This window comes from Aulonocara stuartgranti (assembly GCF_965226115.1).
Source record: "Aulonocara stuartgranti genome assembly, chromosome: 11".
NCBI lineage: Eukaryota > Metazoa > Chordata > Actinopteri > Cichliformes > Cichlidae > Aulonocara > Aulonocara stuartgranti.
The window spans coordinates 19,702,471-19,722,980 of record NC_138947.1 but is presented as its reverse complement, the minus strand read 5'-3'; the positions used below and the strand labels follow the sequence as shown (position 1 = coordinate 19,722,980).

The 20,510-nt window shown below is 41.9% G+C and overlaps 1 protein-coding gene across 1 annotated transcript in view; it reads left to right on the top strand.

Moving 5' to 3' along the window:
* The window catches only part of iglon5 (IgLON family member 5), a 112,978-nt gene extending 92,468 nt beyond the window's left edge, over window positions 1-20,510 (top strand). Inside the window, exons 2-8 of the mRNA XM_082551414.1 lie at window positions 2,194-2,272; window positions 7,159-7,391; window positions 9,074-9,193; window positions 14,824-14,955; window positions 15,190-15,310; window positions 16,710-16,861; window positions 20,209-20,510. Of these exons, the coding sequence (XP_082407540.1) occupies window positions 2,194-2,272; window positions 7,159-7,391; window positions 9,074-9,193; window positions 14,824-14,955; window positions 15,190-15,310; window positions 16,710-16,861; window positions 20,209-20,312 (941 nt within the window). The 3' untranslated portion in view covers window positions 20,313-20,510. The remainder of the gene's footprint in view (window positions 1-2,193; window positions 2,273-7,158; window positions 7,392-9,073; window positions 9,194-14,823; window positions 14,956-15,189; window positions 15,311-16,709; window positions 16,862-20,208) is intronic.

Here is a 20,510-nt window from a genome sequence, read left to right as displayed (position 1 = left end):
GTTGTCACGGTGGCCTCTTTTATCTCGATGGGTTTGGTCCATAGAAGAGCGTGTGGGTGTACTCACAGACTTGCTCGTCTGTGATTTGTCCTGTGATTCACTGTGGGAGAGGAAGTGTGTGGTGAATGTGTTGACCTGGTTATCATGTTTTGCGGCGCTTAGGAGCGCAGGCAGGGTGATACAGGTTTTAGAATGCAAGGTGCCAATCGAGCTGTGAAAATGGGAATTGAGTAGGGAAATGGGAATAGCTCCCTGCTGGTTTGTAACCTTCGCAATGTTGTGTGGAGCATTCAGCGTATGCACACATCTTTTATTCAATCGATGTGGGTGTATGTGTGTGCTGCATGCGTGTCTCTGTGCTTACATTATTTGATAGAGTGCACCTTTTCTCTGCATGTGCGTCTGTAATTGTGTCTGTGGGGTAGCATATTCATGACATGTCACACAACAGAATTGAATGAACCTAAATATAGTCTAGTGGGTAGAGAGTATAGAGCACTTGAAAGGGAACAGCTGAGGGATTGAGCTGAGGACCATCTAAGTCTTAGATGGAAAGCATAAGCACTGCAACGGTGTGCAATATTACTCCAGAGTAAAAACCACAGACAGCTTTTAAACACTGGACATGATGGCTAATGCGCTACGCCCCTCCTTTAAGCTGTTCTGAGAGGAAGGGAGAGATGAAGCCAGTTCTGGGATCCTTGGCCAGCCTAGATAGCGTAGCAGCAGCACCCATTAATGCGATTACAGCTTTTAGTGGGAGATTTTCAGGGCCAGTTTTATTCTGAGACGTCATTAGTTTATCCTCCTTTCTTGTTCCCTGTCGGTGTGTCAGCAGACAAATATACACATTCACATCGAGGAGCAACCTAAACCTAGACACTCTGATTGCTTATACGCAAAATGAGCCGCATATGCACTGGTTCACATGCATGTAGCCAACGCATGACTTAATGAACACACATTCATGATTATAGCCTATATTTGCCATTGTGCAGCCACAGAAGTTATTCCACACTTATATTTACAAAAAGCCAAAGAGAACAGGCACAATTAGTCTTTATTTAAGAGATGATAAATTAGTCTGTAGTGCAGTTAGCACAACTGTCTGCGCTGCAGTTTGAAAACCTTTTGATTAGCGGCCCAAAATGTGCCTTATAATTCAGAAGCCTTTATCATTATTCTTTGTAATCAAAACATGATTTCACAAAGACCCTCCTTTAATTTAAAACTCCCATTTCCCATTTATTTAGTGGTGCACTGCCATTCATTTTGGGTCTCATCTGTTCGAAAATTCTTATACGGCATGCTTAACATGTCGTGGAATTTGTGTGGCTGCCTAACAAACCGTGAGGTTCTTCTTAGCAACTCAGTGCAGCAGGTTCATTTCATAAAGTCACCATTTATTAAACCTCAAGGCTAGACAGCAGCAAAAGCCTATATTGAGGTCATCTTTCAGGCAGTGGGAAGAAAAGATTGTCAGAGACGGAGGGAGGACACAAGCCGCGATATCTAGTGTCATGCTGTGTTTTGGCAGAGTTTAGATGGACAGAGCCAGGCGTCTTACTGGGGAGCGGCTTGCCTCAGTAGGCAATATCACTGCCAGCATATAAGGTCTTTGAGTGCGGTCCAAAAAAGTTTGCGAAATGACTTCAAACTGTTTACTTTTTTTTCTTCGTACCTGAGCGTGTCAGACACTCAGGTAAGCACTCAGGTGCTCTCAGGATTTGTGTCTGTTCTTGTGTCAGTTTGTAATATATGTTTGTGCTACTGCAAGCATGTGCCTGTTTTCTGTGTGTGTGTGTGTGTGTGTGTGTGTATTGGTAGGCAGGATGAGCATCCCTTCTGTTACCGTTGCTGTCCCTTCATTTCACGCTCCGGCAGCTCCGCGTGAATCCTCTTCCCTTTGCTCATTATCAGTGCTATTCAACGAACGAGCAGCCCACCAGAATGCAGGGTAAAACCAAATCATTATTCAAGTATGGGGGTCAGTGCAGACATTGTGACTCTTTTGTTTAGTATATTTATTACTTTCCCTTCAGAGCAAGCAGGATGCAGGACACATCTCTGGCCTGAATGATTTTGTGAGGTGGTCGATCTTTAAGTATCTTACCTGAGATAGATGAACACTAGCGGAGTGTCTGGTGTTTTTATTGGATGCTGATTGCACTCTTCTCTGATTTTTCTTGGCAGGGTCCAGCGTGCACGGAGCAGAATTCGGGCACCTGCCGGACAACATTACAGTGCTGGAAGGCGAAAGCGTTACTTTGAGGTAACTCTTGATCCTACACCTGCACTGACTGATTACATGAAAAACATGTTTGCCTTCCCACCACCTGTCACACTAGTATAATTGCCAATCCTCTGTCACATAACTTCAATTAGGCATCCTATCCTGTGCCATATCTTCCATCTCTGTTTATTGTAGCTAACTGACTAATATCTGTCAAATGTCACTGGAGTCACCCAGTCCTTCTGAAGTCCAGTCCTGCTCGGTTGGTGGACCCTCACTGCATCCAACCACCACTACCTAGCTGTGAGTGATAAATCAGAAATCACAGCTTTTCTCTGCTTCCAACCAAGCAAAAAAAAAACCCCAGCCAACTTGCTTTTTTTCCTCCTTGCATAGATGTGATCTGGCTTGGCAGTACACTCAGCAGTGCTAGAAAAATAGTGGGCCCCCCCCCCCCCCCCCCCCCCCCAAAAAAAAATTCAAGTCAACATTACTTCCATCACCTTTAAACCTACATATCTCCAACAGCTCTGAGCAAATTCTCAAGTTCCCTTTTCCTTTAAAAGAAGACTGGCCTTCCACAAAGATCAAAGCTATTATTCTGAAGCCAAGTACATTCTGTCAATTTTCATTAACATGAAAATGTCTCTCTAAAAAATTTAAATGAAAAACGCTGGAAACCCCATTCTTTTCAGGAAATTTAACTTTAATGGTTCTATTAATAAATAAAGTAATGTGTATAGGATTGTTTTGACCCCCCCCCCCCCCTTCCTTCCTTCATACAAGGTCTTTTAAAGTTTTTCTTTAGACACTGGCTACTTTTTTACAGTCCTTGTACTTGAACATTTTCAAAGAAAGGTTTTATTGTTTGTTTGTTTTTAATGTATTTATATATTTATCGTATATTTATTTGTTAAGTCAGTTAATGACCTATGAATCAGTTATCTGTAGAAGAAGAACCTACATCAAGGGATAAGCCAGTATTGTGTCTTTACAGAACAACGTAGAACCAATTTTGAGGCACTTTGTTACTAGCAGCCTGTTGCAAAAACACATAATTTGTTCTCATTTCTTAGTTGAAACTATGAAAAATGCCACAGAAAGCAGAGTTTGACAGGCGTAAAATAGTTTTTTTGCACCAACAAAGTGATTCTCACAGAGCTATTAGCCAAACAATATGACATATCTCAGCCTAGTGTGCAGTGTGTCTTTAAAAAATTGAGGAAACTGGACGAGTAGAGGACAAAAGTGGCAGGCCTAAAATACTATATGCAGCAGATAACCAGTATCTGAAAGTCATGTCCTTAAGAAATTAGAACAAATTCAGCAAAGACCTGACACAGGACCTGAGAGATGCATTTGGCAAGTGGTTGATCCATCTACTGTTCACTGAAGCCTCATCAAAAATGGTCTCGGTGGAAAGGTGGCTGCCAAAAAGCCATTCTTAAGGAATGGAAACAAGAGGAAAAGGCTGAGAGAGAAACATCTGAGGTGTGCCAAATTACTCAAGAACTGGACTGAAAATAAGTGGCAACAGGTTTGACGCAGTGATAAATCCAGATTGGAAATTTTTGGGTTCAAGTTACTGTTAATATGTACAGAGGAGGTCAGGAGAGAGATACAGCGATGAATGTTGAAAGCCATCACAGTGGATGCTCAGTCATAGTGTGGGGCTACATTTCAGTCAGTGGTGTTGGGTATCATGTCAAAATGATGGAATTATAAACTCAGAAAAATGCCATCAGATTTTGATCAACCATGCAATACCATTGGAAGGCGTTTAATTGGGAGCACCTCCATTTTTGAGGATGATAATAATCATGAACACAGCCAGTGGAGTGAATACCTGGATAAAAAAAACACACACAATGGAACACTATCATTCATGGATTAGACTCCCAAGAGCCCGGACCTTAACATTATATTTCATTTCAAGCAGTATGGGATCATTTTGACACAGTGCAGAACAAAAGACAGCCAACAGCCAAAGAAGAGTTTTGGAAAGTCCTTCGAGAAGCCTGGTGAACTATTCCTGAAGACTAGTTAAAGAACTTACTTGAAAGCTTGCCTAAGATACTTCAGGATGTGTTAAAGGATAAAGGTGGTCATACCAAATATTGGCTTTCAAACTCATTAGAAGTTCATTATACAGTATACTGTATTTCCATTTATATTTTCATGTTTCCCATTGTCTTAAAAACTATAAACAAATGAGGGGTGGCTCAAGAGCTTTGGCTTATTCTAACAGATAACATGCAACACCCGGTGATTGGGTGTGGGTTGCACTGTCACTTCACAGGGTATCTTAGAGAGTTACCCCGTACATGGGGAATAACGAAGTTGAGAGATAGTCTTGACATGATAAAGAACGTTTGGTTATTTTGTAATGTTGGTTCTCGGAAGGAGAGACTGTCCAGCCTCAGGCTGCTTGGAGACACATTCCGATTATACCTGTACTGGTTTCATGTCTGCAGAGCTGTTTTATGCGTAAGCTGTGGGTCGTGGCTGGCCTAGCCGGAGTGTCTTAAAGAAGTATCAACTAGCCATGGCCTGGGGGCCGAGGTAATTCCCTGTACATATGGAATATGTAAGGAAGTGGCGAAATAGCCTCTCAATCAGAGAACCAAGGTTTCAAAGTAACCGAATGGTCCCAATGTTAATTAGAGGGTTTAAAAGCTTCGACAGTGGGGCTGTGAAGGCATGTTTCTTTCTGAAATGTGTGTGCAAGTTTAGTCTGTGCCGGTCAGCAAATATCTGTCATACAAAAGACTAAAGAGCTTTATAAATAAACTACATTTTAATGTAAAATCACTTGTGCCCAAGTGGCACAAATACTTGTGTTATGCTTGAGACAATGCTGTTTTGTTGGCTTTGATGCGGGCCATTAAGATGAGGCGCATTTGATGCTATTATGGTGCTCATTTCCTCTGGGCTTGCAGTCCTCTAGCAACATCATCAGTGCAGAAGTGATTAATTTTAAAAATAGATTAATAGAGCGTTTGTACACAGATAATGAATTTTTATGATGTATTCTTTCTCAATTCAAGCACACAATGCACAAACAGAAAACTAAGCATAATTTAGTCTTAATTATTTCTCTTCCTTTATTCCTCTACCTGCTAGGAACACGAACATTCGCACATGTCTTCTAGGGCATTGGTTAATAGCTTTCAGGTTTACCTGTTTTATGGGGTTTTTTCTATTATGGTGCTACCATTGCTGGCCTGGCAAGTGATCTAAGATTTACTTTAGTTAAAATTTATCTAGATCAAGTCAGTTAAACATAAAGACAACAGTTGAAGCTGGGTAAGGACATCTAGTGGCCAAGCCAGGTCAAGCCAAGTCTCACCTTTGGCACCTTACACCTCTTCTGCACCATGCCTCAGAATTTCAGCCGCTTTTACTCAAACATGCCAACAGGCTTACATCAAGACTTAAAGAGTGTGTGTTTTAGACTGTATTTAAAGTTTTCTTCCAGAGAAAAACAATGTAACTAAACTGTAACTAATAATTTACAACCGCTTTTTGTAGTAATGTGTTGCTAACAAGCTGTTTTATTTATAATACCATTAAAAGAGTTTACAGACAAATCCAATAAAAGTACAAGTAAAAGAAGCCTATGGTATTGAATGGAGAAACATAACAAATACAGTTACATAGCCTACAGTTACTTAATGGATTGATGAGTATGATAATGAGGTGACTCATAGGCTATAGCCTTGGCAGTCACAGTCTTTCCACCTAATTGAACAATCAGCGCTCGCTATCATTATGAAAACACCAGAAGAGGTACTATTTTAAGAGACTGTTGTTTCTTTTACTAAAACTCAAAGACTGAAGCACACATTCAGCTGTAATGTGCAGGCTGCTCTGGTGGCTCGTCGATGCTTAACACTGTACTAAAAGAGAGGATATGCCTAATATGGTCATCAGGGGCATAACTCTTTGAGCACATAAGTCCCACCCATCTCCTATTTGAACCGTTTGCAAAGGGCAGCCAGTCAGAAGAAATGGGTCTAAAGGGAGGAGAACATGAGCTAAAACAACTCTGTTTACAAGGATGAAGTGAAGGGCAGCAGCCAGAGCAGATAAGTAAGGATCTGTTATAGTCCAGGATTAAACATGTGGAGCTTGAAATGAGCATGTGTTTTATATAGATAGCTATAGATAGATATATGTGTGTGTGTGTGTGTGTGTGTGTGTGTGTGTGTGTGTGTGTGTGTGTGTGTGTGTGTGTGTGTGTGTGTGTGTGTTATTTGTAAATTTACCAGCTTTCACCTACACCAATGAAATATTTCAGCAGGTTTAAATATGTGGGATCAGCCATCCAAGGCAAGTGACAGTGGTGAAGAAGAGAGTGCAGGCAAGGTGAAGTGGGTGGAGACAAATGTCTTGGTGATTTCTGACAGAAGGATAGCGGCAAAAGCGAAAGGTGAGGTTTACAAGCTGGTAGTCAGACCTGCTATGATGTATGGTTTGGAGACGGTGCCACTTACAAAAAGACAGGAGGCCAAGCTGGAGGTGGCAGAGCTGAAGATGTTAAAATTTTTTGTTAAGCGTGACCAGGATGGACAGGGTTAGAAATGGGTACATCAAATGGACAGCTTAGGTTGAGCAGTTTGGAAACAAAGCATCGCAGAAGCAAGGCTGAGATGGTTTGGACATGTGCAGGGAAGAGATAGTGGATGGGACAAACAATCCTGAATATAGAGCTGCCAGACAGGAAAAAAGAGCACGACCACAGAGAAAGTTCGTGGATGTTTTGAAGGAGGACGTGTGGACGGCTGGTGTGATGGAAGAGGATGCTAGGGGTAGGGTGAGATGGATATGATTCGCTGCGGTGACCCCTAAAGAGAGCAGCCGAGAGAAGCAGAAGATATACTGTTTATATTACACTTGTTAATGACTTCCTGTTTTCCCCGCAGATGCCGTATTGACGAGGAGGTGACCCACAAGGCCTGGCTGAACCGCTCTAATATCCTTTTCACGGGGACAGATAAGTGGTCTCTGGATAGGCGTGTGACGCTGGTCAATAGCAACAACAGCGACTTCTCCATTCATATTGACAAGGTGCAAGTAACCGACGAGGGGCCCTACACCTGCACCTTCCAGGCCAATAACAAGCCGCGCATCGTTCACGTCTACCTCATTGTTCAAGGTCAGCAGCTGGGTTCAGTCAGAACAGGAATCTATTATAAGTGGCTGTTTATTGCATCCGGTACTCTTGGATAATTTCTCTAATATATCCAGAGTGCAGATTTGATTGCCAGTGATGCCGCAAAAAAGTATATATTACACCCATGGTACTGTAAACTGCCCTGGATCTGATTAAAAAGTTTAATTAGGCTTTTTGCTATTCATCCAAACATAGTGCTGTCAGGAGGGTGTGATTGAAGTCTGACTTCCATGGAAGCAATTAAGATGGTTTCTATGGCAGTGTGTGTCAGCATTAGTTTTCTGTAAAATCATGATTGAATGTATACCTAAAATCTATGATAGACAACTTAGTCATTAATGTTTATGATGTCTTGGTGTTTAAGGTATTTATATTTATATGAATGTGAAATTACTCGTGTCTTCAAAGCTCAGCTGGCCTGTGTATGTGTGTGTGGCTACAGTGACAGAAGACTAGTGCAGTGACAGATGAGCCCATTTGTTATTTTCATATGGGCTGTTAAGATTACTTGTCTTTATAAACAGAAAGTTAGGCAGATCGGATGGATGAGCCTGTATGTTGAGTAGATGAGGTACACAGGAGGCTGTCCAAGTGCCTGACTAAATAACTGACAGTACTGGACCTCGACTGGAGCTCAGTCATCAAGTCAGCAGCTAAGTGAGTGAGTGTGTGACTGATCCTTAGTGACATGATGTATCGATGCAGGACTGCCTGGAGGATGGATCTAAGGCCTTTTCCCCCTGCATGTGTCAGATTGTATGCATATTTTGGGGCTACGGAGTGCAAAATGTAGCCATACATCACCGGCAGATTGAGACCAAAAACTTTTAATAGGATATATTAGGTTAAAAATTACAGGGATAAAAACACGAGGTCTGGCTCAAAGCTCACAGGTGGCAGAGACAATGTCATCTGCTTTGCTGGAGATTTCACATCACACTGCAGCCAAGTAACACTCTTGTCTGCAGGGTCCAAAGCTTGGCACAGATGACCATATATACCCAATTAAATGCTCAATTCCAAGTCGCCCACATTTCCCACCCTTGCTTGATAACACACAAAATAATTACACCCTCAAGTCAGTGTATCAAGCAGGAGCAGCTTTACCACCACTCCAATCTGTACTTTATTGCTGCAAGTATTCAGCTCCAGCAAGATAGAGAAAAGTATCTTCGGTAGATGTCTCACAAAAAAGCAATCTCAGAGCCAGGCTCATTAAAAACAATGATAATGGGCTATTTAAATTCAAGGGCCACCTCGTTATCAAACTAACTACATGCACAGCATCCCCAACACTTTGAGTTAGGGCCAAAATGGTTTTCAGGGGTGGTCATACTCACTGAAACAGTAGAAGTAAACATTCCTCCAGTACCACTTTTGCAAGTGCCCTTTCTTTTTCAAGACAAAACTAGAGTCAGTGTCAAGAGAGGGAAATGGTAATATCCATTTGCAGGAATTTAGGATTGCTGCAATGGAATGAAGGAAGAATATTGTTGCACAGTTCAGTAAACACTCAAGCATAGATCATTAATCAGCGGATTGTGTGTCTGTCTAAGCTGCAGAGATTTGCATCATATGTTAAACACCTTAATAGGATGTAAAGCTGTACCTTATCAATAATGTATTTCGAGGTCATATTTTAATGGTGCGATCTTGTTTTTCAGTGCCAGCCAGAATCGTCAACATCTCAAAAAATGTGTCAGTGAACGAGGGAGAGAATGTAAACCTCTATTGTCTGGCAGTCGGCCGGCCTGAGCCCACTGTCACCTGGAAAGAACAGAAATGTAAGCTACCCCTTCGTGCTTGCTTGCCTTAACATACAGAGATCTAATGTTCACAGCTTCACCTTTATCTCCCTGCCTTTACATTCATCCCTGACACTCATTCGCCTGTTAAAGCCTTTTTTTTCTCCCAGCCTATAAGCTTATCAGCATTCAGCTCATGTTCACGTCTTTATCCCTGGCTTCTGTGTCATCATTCTTAAACCCAGCTGTTTAGTTTGTCCCCATCTTAAATTCATACTCCCGCATTTCCCCATGTCCCAATGTTTTGTCCCAAATAACCACACATTATACGTAATTATCCCCACCGCGCCGCCCGTAATCATCAGCATCTGTCTTCATCCACCTTGTCAACCAGCATCGTGATGCCAACAGCCACTTTTGGCACCAAATCAGCTATTTTAAACCTCTTCTGGTGTGAGGAATTGGAGCTTGTTCAGGGTGGTCAGGAAGCGCATCTTGATAGATGAAGTCAGTCAGTCCATTTGATCTAATCAGCGCAGCATTATTCCATGTTAGCTCTCGTTTTCGTCATCGCCGATGTCCAAAGTCAAGCAAATAACCTTTATCTGGTCTCTAGAGATTGAAGAGTTCACTTTTTGGTCTTTTACTTTTTTGCCAAAATTGCAATTTGTAGTTTCTGTCTCATCTGTTTGACACATAAAGAAAATTGCTATGTACTGAATATACCACTGTGCTATGACTCAGAGTTTCAGCTGTTTGTTTTCAGAGAAAAGGTTGAGATGTTAATTTATTTTCTTGCTGTTTCTGTGTTGTGGGATAAACTGGAAGCTTAAGAGCTCTGTGACAATGGGTGAATTATCAGAATTGAACTTTCTTGTTTATAATATCAGCATGTGTGCTAGAAAGTTTCATAATATCCTTTGCAACTGACAGATGAATATAATAGGAAGCTGCGAAGCAATAAGGATCATTATTTTACAGTTTTTCATTTTTTATTGTTGGTTTCAGCACTTTTTTGCAGACTTTTTTTTTCACACAACAGAATTGGCTAACTTGTAGCCTGACTACAGCTGTAGCAACACAGATCAAATACAGTAGCAAGCAGCAGTAATAAATAGGTCAGTGTGAACAACTACTGAACACGATGTAATTATACTGCCGATAAATGCACAACCTACTGTAGTGCTGCACTTACAGACAGCTTTGGGCTTACTCAGAGGCCTGTTCCTTCTCTCTTTCTGTTTGTGACTGGGTTATCATGCTGTGAACAGTATGTCCTTCGCTGTACAGTTAGTGCTTATGAACCTACACAGTACACTACAGTACCTCAGGGAGGGACAAACCCAGGAGTGATCACACATACCCACAGACACACAAAATATAGAGGAGAAAAGGAAAGCATGCATGAATGCACACCTGCAGCAAACACGCACACAACCTCACATCACAAACTCTGTGCAGTTGTCCTCTCTTGAAAGTCTACAGCATTTCTCCTCTCTCAGCAATAATCCTCCCTCTCTAACCACCCCACCAACTCAAACTGCTTCCCCACCCCCCTATAACCCCTCTGCTTGCAGAGAAAGAGATAGGGCCCACATTGCTATTCCGTAGGAGTCTCTGCAACCAAGCCATCAGTTGCAGAGGACCAGGGGTGGTAGAGAAAGGAGGGGGGTCGAGCCCAAAGAAACAGCAAGAAGCTGCCGGCCATCTGTCCCCATTACTCAGAGACTGCATAGAGAAACTGCAGGGAGGGGCAGTGAGAAGAGGAGTTGAAAGTTGAGCAGAAAATGCGTATGCAGTACACCAAGACGTGGTAGAATAGGAGGAGGAGAACCACCTGAAAGGTGAGGGGGATGAGGGGGATATGCTAAAAGTCTTTGACCCCTTTGCGTCCCGTCTGCAGCTACCAGACTCCTTATTCACATACAGATAGTAATACCGCTCGGCGCTGTTATTTGCAGCCGCCGTCTCCTTCATCTTCACCAGAAGCACAGATACAATCTTTTGCACCCATTCACTCTCTCTGGCATCCATCAGTTGACCCACACAGAGGCATACAGGCATTTTGTCTTATCCAGTTAAATACACCAGCACAGCCCAGGCTTATCATTTGACGTACCATCCATTAAATCCTGCAGTAACACAGTCTTAGAATAGATGCTTATGGCTGTGGAAGGAAGGTGATATTCTTTTGGTGTCAACTAAAACTCTCGGACAGGATGATAAGTATAATTGTTGCGTATGCTTATAGAATATATAAATAGGTTAGTTACAGTTGATGGCAGTAGATTGGGCTTTGATATTTCTGGTAGGTGTTCTATGGGCTGGGATGCTAAACTCAACAGCAGTGCCGTCATAATTAAAATATGGTTTGTTTGGCTCCAATTCAGTTCGAAGGCTGGCAACAGGAAGGCGGTAAGCAGAGGGAAACAAATCCAAATGGGCGACAGGCTTAAACACTATATGGGTACAATAAAGGATAGATGACTAGATGATAGATGACTGTCAGATGACCTGTGTATGTTGGCAAGAACACTGAATACTGAGTACAATTTATCATGCACATGTAATTTGGGAATAAGGAGCATGTGTGCAGGTGGGTGGGGAAATTAGGTAACTGGAAAGGAGGAAAGAAGTCTGATGGCTTCCAGTCAACAGGTGGTCAAACAGTGTTCCCAGAAGCACCTTTATTTTTTCAACTGTGAAGTGTTTCCACTAAGCATATATGTCGGACACTGTGCTTTCATAAACAAATGTTTATGGATTTGTGTTAACGTGCAAGACTTGGACTGCGTTATATCTTGATTTAACAATCTGTTAATCTATTTCCTCAAATCATAATACTTTCCCAGCTATGAGCACATTTGTTCATTCTAAACACAGTAAAACTTTAAAAAATTGCTTCCAAATATTTAATGAGTCCCCCAAAAGACCTGGGAACTGTGAAATGTAGCAAATGTTAATAGGTTGTCCTTTGTTTTTACATCCCACGATCAAAAAGGAGCTTGAAATTTAAGTCCATTGCTGATCAAGCAACATTTCGCAGATCCAAAGTGCAGGAAAAAACATGGGAAAAACAATTTGAAGTGTTCTTGAGGAATTTTAGTCATACACGTGTAAAGCACTGGGGTGCACTGGCCTTGAAATTCTACTGTATCATTTAGATCAATTGACACACATTACAGCTGCTGTATGCTACCAGAATGACTGGTTTTATCATTTGTTAGACTGCCCACCCATCTCTGTTTTAACCTCACATCAGACCACTCTGCCTTGACTGTAGTTTTTGTAATGGAAATGGATAAGAGGAGCCGAGAAATCAAGTGCCCTGATAGTCTAGTCAAGCTCAAAGTGCTGCCGGGGAAATAGAGCACGGTTTCACTGTTGCGGGCCAGAACTCTTGATCCTTTTCCCCCCTCTTATTCACAAACCCTGTCTCTTCCAAGGTGCAATCCAACTATCTCTGGTGGTCAGGAGTCAGGCTCCTTCAAAAGCCATAAGTGGTTCATGGAGCTATATTTTACAGACCATTGTGGGAGTGCCAAGGGCCGGCTCCGCTCAGATATGATCTCCCACCAAAGTGGAGAGAGGTGTGCAATGCAGGTCCAGAGATCTCAGGGGATGGAGAGGGAGGGGAATAAAGGGGGAGTGCAAGGACTGCTTTGCGATATTACATCATACATAGATGCTATGGATGAAAAGTCCATGAAAAAAACCTAATATCAAATAACCAACCTGACATCTGTCACTGTTTCTCTCGTTATGTTGCCATTTCTCTCCTTTTTTCTTTATCTGTACATCTGTGTATCTCTTTCAGTCTCTTACACGGTATCGCTGTCAAATTACCACACTCTGTGTCTGTAATTCTCAATTTATAACTCGATTGCTCTCGGGTTTTTTTATTCTTTGCTTTGTCCTTTTGATTTCTTTCGTCACCTGTAACAGCCTCGTGTGTAATTTCTCCAGTGTTAGTTGTCTGATTCTATCTCTTCTCCTTCTTCCCTCTACGCTGCCACGGCTCCCTCCTCCTTGCAAAGCTGGGTGCTCTGCCTGCTTGACAGAGATGTCACAAGAGAGCAATATTTATTAGACTAATCGAATGAGTGAATAACATCTCACCCACCCCACCCCATCAACCACGGCTCACCCGGGTGGCACAAGCAGCCATCACGGCGGTTGTCGCTCGCTGCTCAGCCTCTGCTGCAGCAGCTGCAAATAATCGTCTCCAGCTCAGTAGCCGCACTAATAATCCTCCAGTATAATCTTCAATTAGAACCGCCACGCTAATCTCTGACAGGAATAATCGTGGCGTTTAGCGTCTTTTTTATGTGTGCGTGTTTGCGTTGGTGTTCCTCTCAAACGTACTCAGGAGCTGTTTGTGTGTTTGTTAAGGGAAGTAAAGGTCTGCTGATTGACAGTGACTTGGTTTGTGTGTTTTGGGAACTGGGTGGGGGCTTTGAAAGGGGAAAGTGTGCAGCAATTTAAGAGCTGGATTTCCTTGTTAGTGGTGAGATTATATATTATGTTGTGTTCCACAGTCTGACTTCTTTAATGGGGTAAAGGCAAAAAAAAAAAGGCCTAATGGTTTCGGAGGCTGTGAGACAGCTGGCTGCTGTGCTTACAGGAGGAGGGGGTGCACGCTCGCTATCATTCTTCTTCTCCTTGCACTCTTTCTCCCTCGCTCTCTTTTCCACTGTCGAACCAATAACACCCACAGCATCCATTCCCTCACATGAAGGAGCAATAACTTGTAGCCTGTCCCCTCGACTCTCCTCTCTGAAGAGATTCTGTGGCTGTTTTGTCGCCCAAGGAAAAAGACTGAAAGTGTGAGACTGACTAATTTGTTTTTTTGTTCACCTGGGAGTTTGTCAACATCAAATAATCGCCAAATATTCTTGCTCGCCGCGTAATGTGGTGAATGAGCAGTTCCCCCCCCCCCCCCCCCCCCCAACCCAGTGTGTCCAACGCTTAGAAAGCAAAGCTTACAATTTCCCCCGACAGTATAAAAGTAGTAAAAGAGTCATTGCTGTCACATTGTGTTTACTTACTTTGCATGTGCGAAAACATCAACTGAAGAAATGAGCATTTGGGCCAGGAGATAAAAATTGAATTATAATATTTTTTTCGTAATTATACACACCTTAATGCTCATAATAAGTATCTTCATGCACTGTATTGTTGCATTGTTAACTATTTGAGGTTTTTCTATAATCCAAATTAATATTTCTAAATTGCGATAAACAATAAATACATGAGGAAGTTGCCATTTGAGTATTGATAATAAAAGAATGGACATTCAGCTGTTCCTTTATTTGCCATGGGGTCAGATTTCACACCAGGTGCCCTTCCTGATACAGACCTCCCATTTATCCAAGCTCAGGCCGAGCGCTTGGTTTTGACCCCCTGAGGCTGTTTTTGTGTCTCATCTTGGTCTCAAACTGTGAGTCTTTCACATGTAGGGCGAATGTGTTAACCACAACTTAAGTAGTAACCAAGGTCAGCCCAACGTCACTTCTTGTAAATGTTCTTGAATAATGCATTATATGTTGTCATCTAATATGTGCATCTTGGCCTCTCAAATGACATTAGCCTCAGCTAAAAAAGCTTAAATCAGTTGCCTGCATCACCTTGCATATGATTTTTAGTGACCTTTGACTTCTACCTAATAGATGGGACATTGCGTGAGGGGGAGTTCCTGGAGATCACAGAGATCACAAGGCAGCAGGCGCAGGACTACGAATGTATCACCAACAATGGTGTGGCCCCTCCAGACCAGCGTAAGGTCATAGTCACAGTCAACTGTAAGTATCCCACCTGTGCGCTGCACAAAATGAACTCCATGTCCACAGTGATGTATTAATAATATATGTTAATGATTTAGATGCTTTATTATGTATACATTTTAAATTTGTTCTCTGCAGGTGCTTTTTAACCTTGTGGCTAGACCTGCCTTTTTGGTTGAAGTGAAGCTAAATGTATACACATTACTCATTCCAGTCTCTCTGTTTGTGTTTTCTCCTATCCTTCTCTACCAGACCCTCCCATGATCACAGACATGAAAAACATGCCAGCCCATTTGGGGAAGACAGCCATCTTGCGCTGTGAAGCCATGGCAGTCCCGCCGGCCTCCTTTGAGTGGTACAGGGATGATCATAGGTGAGAACACTGTCAATTTAGGTGCCAATTTGTCTGCTATGAAGCCTCCTGAATCTTTCAGTTATAACATTTGGTACTGTTCTACTTACACGGAATAGGCAGACTGGGCGAAGATCACGTATACGCTGGTTGAGGCAGGTGTACCTGTTTGAAGCCTGATATTTGCTCGCCAAATCAGCATTCCATTTAATATCACAGTGAATTACAGGTGCGCCCTGCTTATCAAGCTAGAAAGACATCGCTAGCGTTGGCTGCAAATGCCTGAGGGGAACTTCAGCTCTCATGCAGATTTAGTCATGTCCTGTTTCACAACCTAAACCCACACACGAGTGGGTAAACTCATGGTTGCTCATCTCCATCTTTTACATACGATCTATGATCCACATTTAAAATATCCTTTTTTATATATATATACATGAGTTGAAGCTTTATAGAAAATGCTTTTCCTCAAGGGGTTATGTTAAGCAAACAACTTGCAGGTGTCATTAACTCGTGTTTTTGTTTTGTGGCATTGATTTGATTGGTTGACAACTCAGTGCAGCGCCACAAAAGTAACAGTTTGTCTGGTTAGAGGGAGTAATTATAAGCCACAGCCAAACCACTGTTTTTTTTTAACCATCTGTCGATAAACAGTAACAAAAAAAAAAAAAATGCAATAATTAAAATGTGACTTGAGGATTATTAAAATCCATCCAGTGCGCAGCAGGTTAGAGAAGAGGGGGGAGAAAGAAAACAGATTTAGCCATTTAAAACTCAATAATGTATTCATCTTCTTTTGCATTTTTGTTTTAAAACCCCCAGAATAAGGAAACATTATTCATAAAATTTGGGTAATTTTGTGTCTTCATTCTCATAAGAGAATGGTTCAAATTGAACATTTTCAGACAGAGAATTCATTTTTCAGCCATGTACTGTAGATGTGGTTTTGGCTGCTGCTGATGTACCTAACCTCTGGCATTAGTATATATCTGAGATAATCATGTATATATTGCCATCTCCGGAGAAATATTAGCTTGTTGGCAACATATTTCCTCTATATTACAGACACATAAACTGCCCCTCCAAGTTTGTAAAAGGTCCCAGAGAGCGTAGAGGAGTCAGGGTGATTTGGCATCAGGCGAAGCACGACACAGAAGTACTTAGACAAGGCTTTGCTAGCCAGAGAGAGTTGTTAATAGAGTATAATAGGCCCCAATAGGAGGTATCAGTCATTTATGGGCTGAGACTACAAGGTGAGACAGAACATAGAGATGAGGGCTATTTTGCACGTTCGTCTCTCTGAGCAAAAAGTTTCTTGTTCACACTGACTCGAGTGTGATGTTATTTTCTGTCACCAATTTTCTTGTCTTTCCTTTCTACTTTCTCCCTTTGCTTTTGTTACTGCACGATGGCTACCCAGGCCGGTAGAGAGTGACAACACCCTAAGGATCAAAAATGAGAAGACACGCTCGCTGTTGCTATTCACCAATGTGACAGAGAAACATTTTGGCAACTACACCTGCTTTGCCTCAAACCGTCTGGGGGCTTCCAACGCCAGTATGCTGCTGTTTAGTAAGTTATCACACACGACTAACTAAACGCAGGGGCTTCAGCACACAGCAGGGTATATGTATGCAAAGAGATTTCAAAAATACACTTACGTTTGACATCAATCATCGTGCAAGACTTGAAACACGCATGACCCACTACCACAAAATTATATGCAATGACATACTGTTTTTCCCTCTTCGCCCACTCTGTTTACGCTCTGCACACAGCACAGCATTTTCACAGCCTCTTCCTGCCTCCTTCTTCCCATTTTCGTTATTCTCCGCCCCATTAAAGCTTTGCTTGCGTATATTACCATCTCTCTTCCCCGAGTTCCTTCAAACTCTCCGTCTCTCGTCCGTACACATTCCCGTCTGCACGCACACACACAGACTGTCGCTCGACTCTGTCCCGTTACCCAAGAAGTTGTCATTTCTCTCGGAGCCCAATTCACATTAACCGTCCCCAATGAGCGATTTCCTACCCTTCCATTTCCCGACACCCCCCACCCCCCCTTTGGTGCATTCAGCATTACCATCTTAAGTGAGTCCTTCATCTATCCCCTTTCTTCTTTCATTCCCGTGCCCATTATCTCGGCCAGTCTCCCTTCAATGACTCACTCCTCCGTCAGACCCATATATCTTCCTGCTCTCTTTTTCCACCACCGCTGCCACTTCTGTCAGCCTATCTCTCCATCATCTGTCCTTCTGCCTCCTTTTTCCTTCCTAATCTCCTCCTGCCATCATTAGAACACAACAAACTCCTTTCTGTTCTGGACCGGGCACAGAAAATCGCAGCATAATCGGATACCTTTGTGGCATTTCTATTCATACCCTGTCCCTCACTGTCATTGCCTTCCCTGACTTTCTTTCCCTGCTTTCATACAGATTGTTTCAGCATTTAAAGGTGCCACATGCAGCATTTTAACATCAACAACCACTATCACATCAAAATTGGCATATTATCATAATTACCCCCTACCAATGAGTCCATTACTGAGACCATTGGCAGTCTGTACTAGGTTTCACTTCACACTGATACTTTATAAGCCACCAGGTTAGATTTTTGAAACCTAGTAGACTACATAAAAGCACAAGAGTGGGTTAATTAAGGGTTCTTACAGTTGCCCATTCAAGCATTATGCAATGCCTTACTGCAAGTACCATATTCTTGATGGTATGCTGAGTTACATTGAATAAGCTGCTGTATTAACTTTTATTCATGACTGTTCCTCTTTAATAAGGTTATGCTGTATCTATAGTGGTTCAGCGTGTAAGCTCCATAGATCCATCTCTAAAATAGGACTACACATCCCATCTCAGGCCCACCTTATCATAAACAACACATGTGCCTAGCAGCACTGAGGTGATACCTGTGGATGGAATCTGACTAAATTATAAATCAAAACACACCCTGGAGGACCAACAACAGAATTCCTGCTTAGCCTGTCCCTGTACTATTAATCCAGTTTTAGGTTATCACTCCAGCATTTAATGGCTTTGCAACTTCAGATGAACCACTTTAACTTTCTTAAGTTTCACAATAGCCTTTTTTCCCCTTGCTTTTAACACACAGGTGTAAAAATGAATAATTTATCTGGGTCACACGTTGTGTGGGTTTCCAGCGCCAGCAGTGTTGCACTGTTTCGCTGTTTGACAGGCTAAATGGAGTGAAGCGTGATGAATGTTATTTACATTTAATATGTCAACCCTGAACATGTTTCATGCAAGCTTTTCATGGGTTGTAACTTGACACTGAGTATATTTGTGTCGCTAAATTAAGAAATGTAATAATTTAGACCTCATGGTGAATATTTGGATATGTCAAACTGGTAATATTATTAATTGCTAAATTTCATTTCAAATGCCCCTTTCATTATGAATGTTATGACATGTCAGAATCAGACGAAACGTCCATCCATTTCTGGCTTTTCAGTGTCATTTGAATATATTAAATGTTGGTTTAATAGCGTTACTTTCTTTTAAAATTAACCCAGCCCTTATCTTTTGATAAGGTGCAGTGATTTACTGAAACATGCAAATATAAATGTGAATACAGTATATAAGGCACGAACTACATTGTTAGAGTAAAACTGTAACAACCTTGAAAGTCAGTATTTGGTAAAACCACCTTTACTTTTAAACACAGCCTGAATTCTCTTAAGCAAGTTTTTTTTTGTCATTTCTTTGAGTAGTCTTAAAGAACAGTTCTCCAGGGTTCTTGAAGGACATTCAAAGCTCTTCTTTGGATGTTGGCCGCTTTTTATTCCGTTCTCTGTGAAAATGACCCTTCAGGAACGTCAAGGTCCACAACTGATAGTACTCGATTGTGTGTTTTCTATCCAGGTATTCTTTTACTCTTTTGCCAGTGTGTTTGGTATCATTGCCACGCTGAAAATCAGACACTTTCAAGATGGATTGCATGTTTGCTCAAAATCTGATGGTACTTTTCAGTGTTCGTAATTCCATCAGCATTCACAAGCTCTCCAACACCACTGGCTAACAGTGTGTTTTGAACTCACTTCCTGTGTAGATATTTCAACCAAACATTCTCTCAGTTTCTATGTCGAGTCTTTGATGGATTTTTCCTATTTCTTGAGGACGTGGCTCTCAGTTACTGTTCAGTCACTTGCCCTTTTGTCCTCTACTTTTCCAGTTTCCTCAGATTTTTTAAGAACACACTGCACACTATATCAAGATTTTACTTAATAGCTCTTTGTTAATCACCTTATTAGTGCAAAAATACTATTTTATGTCTTTCGATCTATGTTGTCTAAAACGTTGAACTACATAAAGAGGAACACATTATGCTTTATCAACAGGCTGCTACTAAAAAAGTGCCTAAAGACACAGTTAGGCAGCTTTAGTTGTGCTTGAATGGTTCAGAGGTCAGTGCTCACAGTTGGCTTAACAAAAAAACAACAACAACAAAAAAACCATTCTCCTGAAAATAGCCAGGTAGGGGCCAGAGGGGTGGATCAAAACTTTTGCACAGTACTACGTGCTGATTACCATTTCCCTACTAAGTACACAGTGATATCAAATGAGACCAAAAGCTCGGCTGTTTCATCGCAAAAACAAATACACCCCCCCCCCCCCCCTGCCTTTTCCTAGCACTTAGAAAATAGGAAATGTAGTTCATATTTCAAGAAACACCATTTCCCTAATGTAAAACACATTGTTTACAGTAATTATGCCAGAGTATCAGAATTAATTCTGTTAATTAACTGTAATATGTTTAAAAATTTATACAGGCTGTCACAGAAATAGACTCCTCATTTTGGTTGTAGCGTTCTTTGTGTTTTTAACAATGTGTTTCCCCGCTGCCCCCCTGTGCTCCCCTCTCCTCTTCTTTCCATTCTCTCTGTCCAGGACCGGGGGCCCTACAGGGGCGAGGGACCGGTTTACACGCAGGGATAAGTGTCATCGTGTGCGTTTGGGTTTCCCTCTCTGCTGCTCTTCTGCTGAAGGTGTAATGATCAAACTCCACCTGGAAACGTCCCTGAGCACCCCACCTCTCCCTCCCCGCCCTCTCTCCCACTCAACGGAAGGAAAACGGAAATGAAATTCTTTAATTGCGAACCCATCACTGTGAACAAAAAGAATATGCATTATTCCAGGAGCCATTGAATCATTGCATCAAACACAAAACTCCCCCCATCACCTCACCCCAC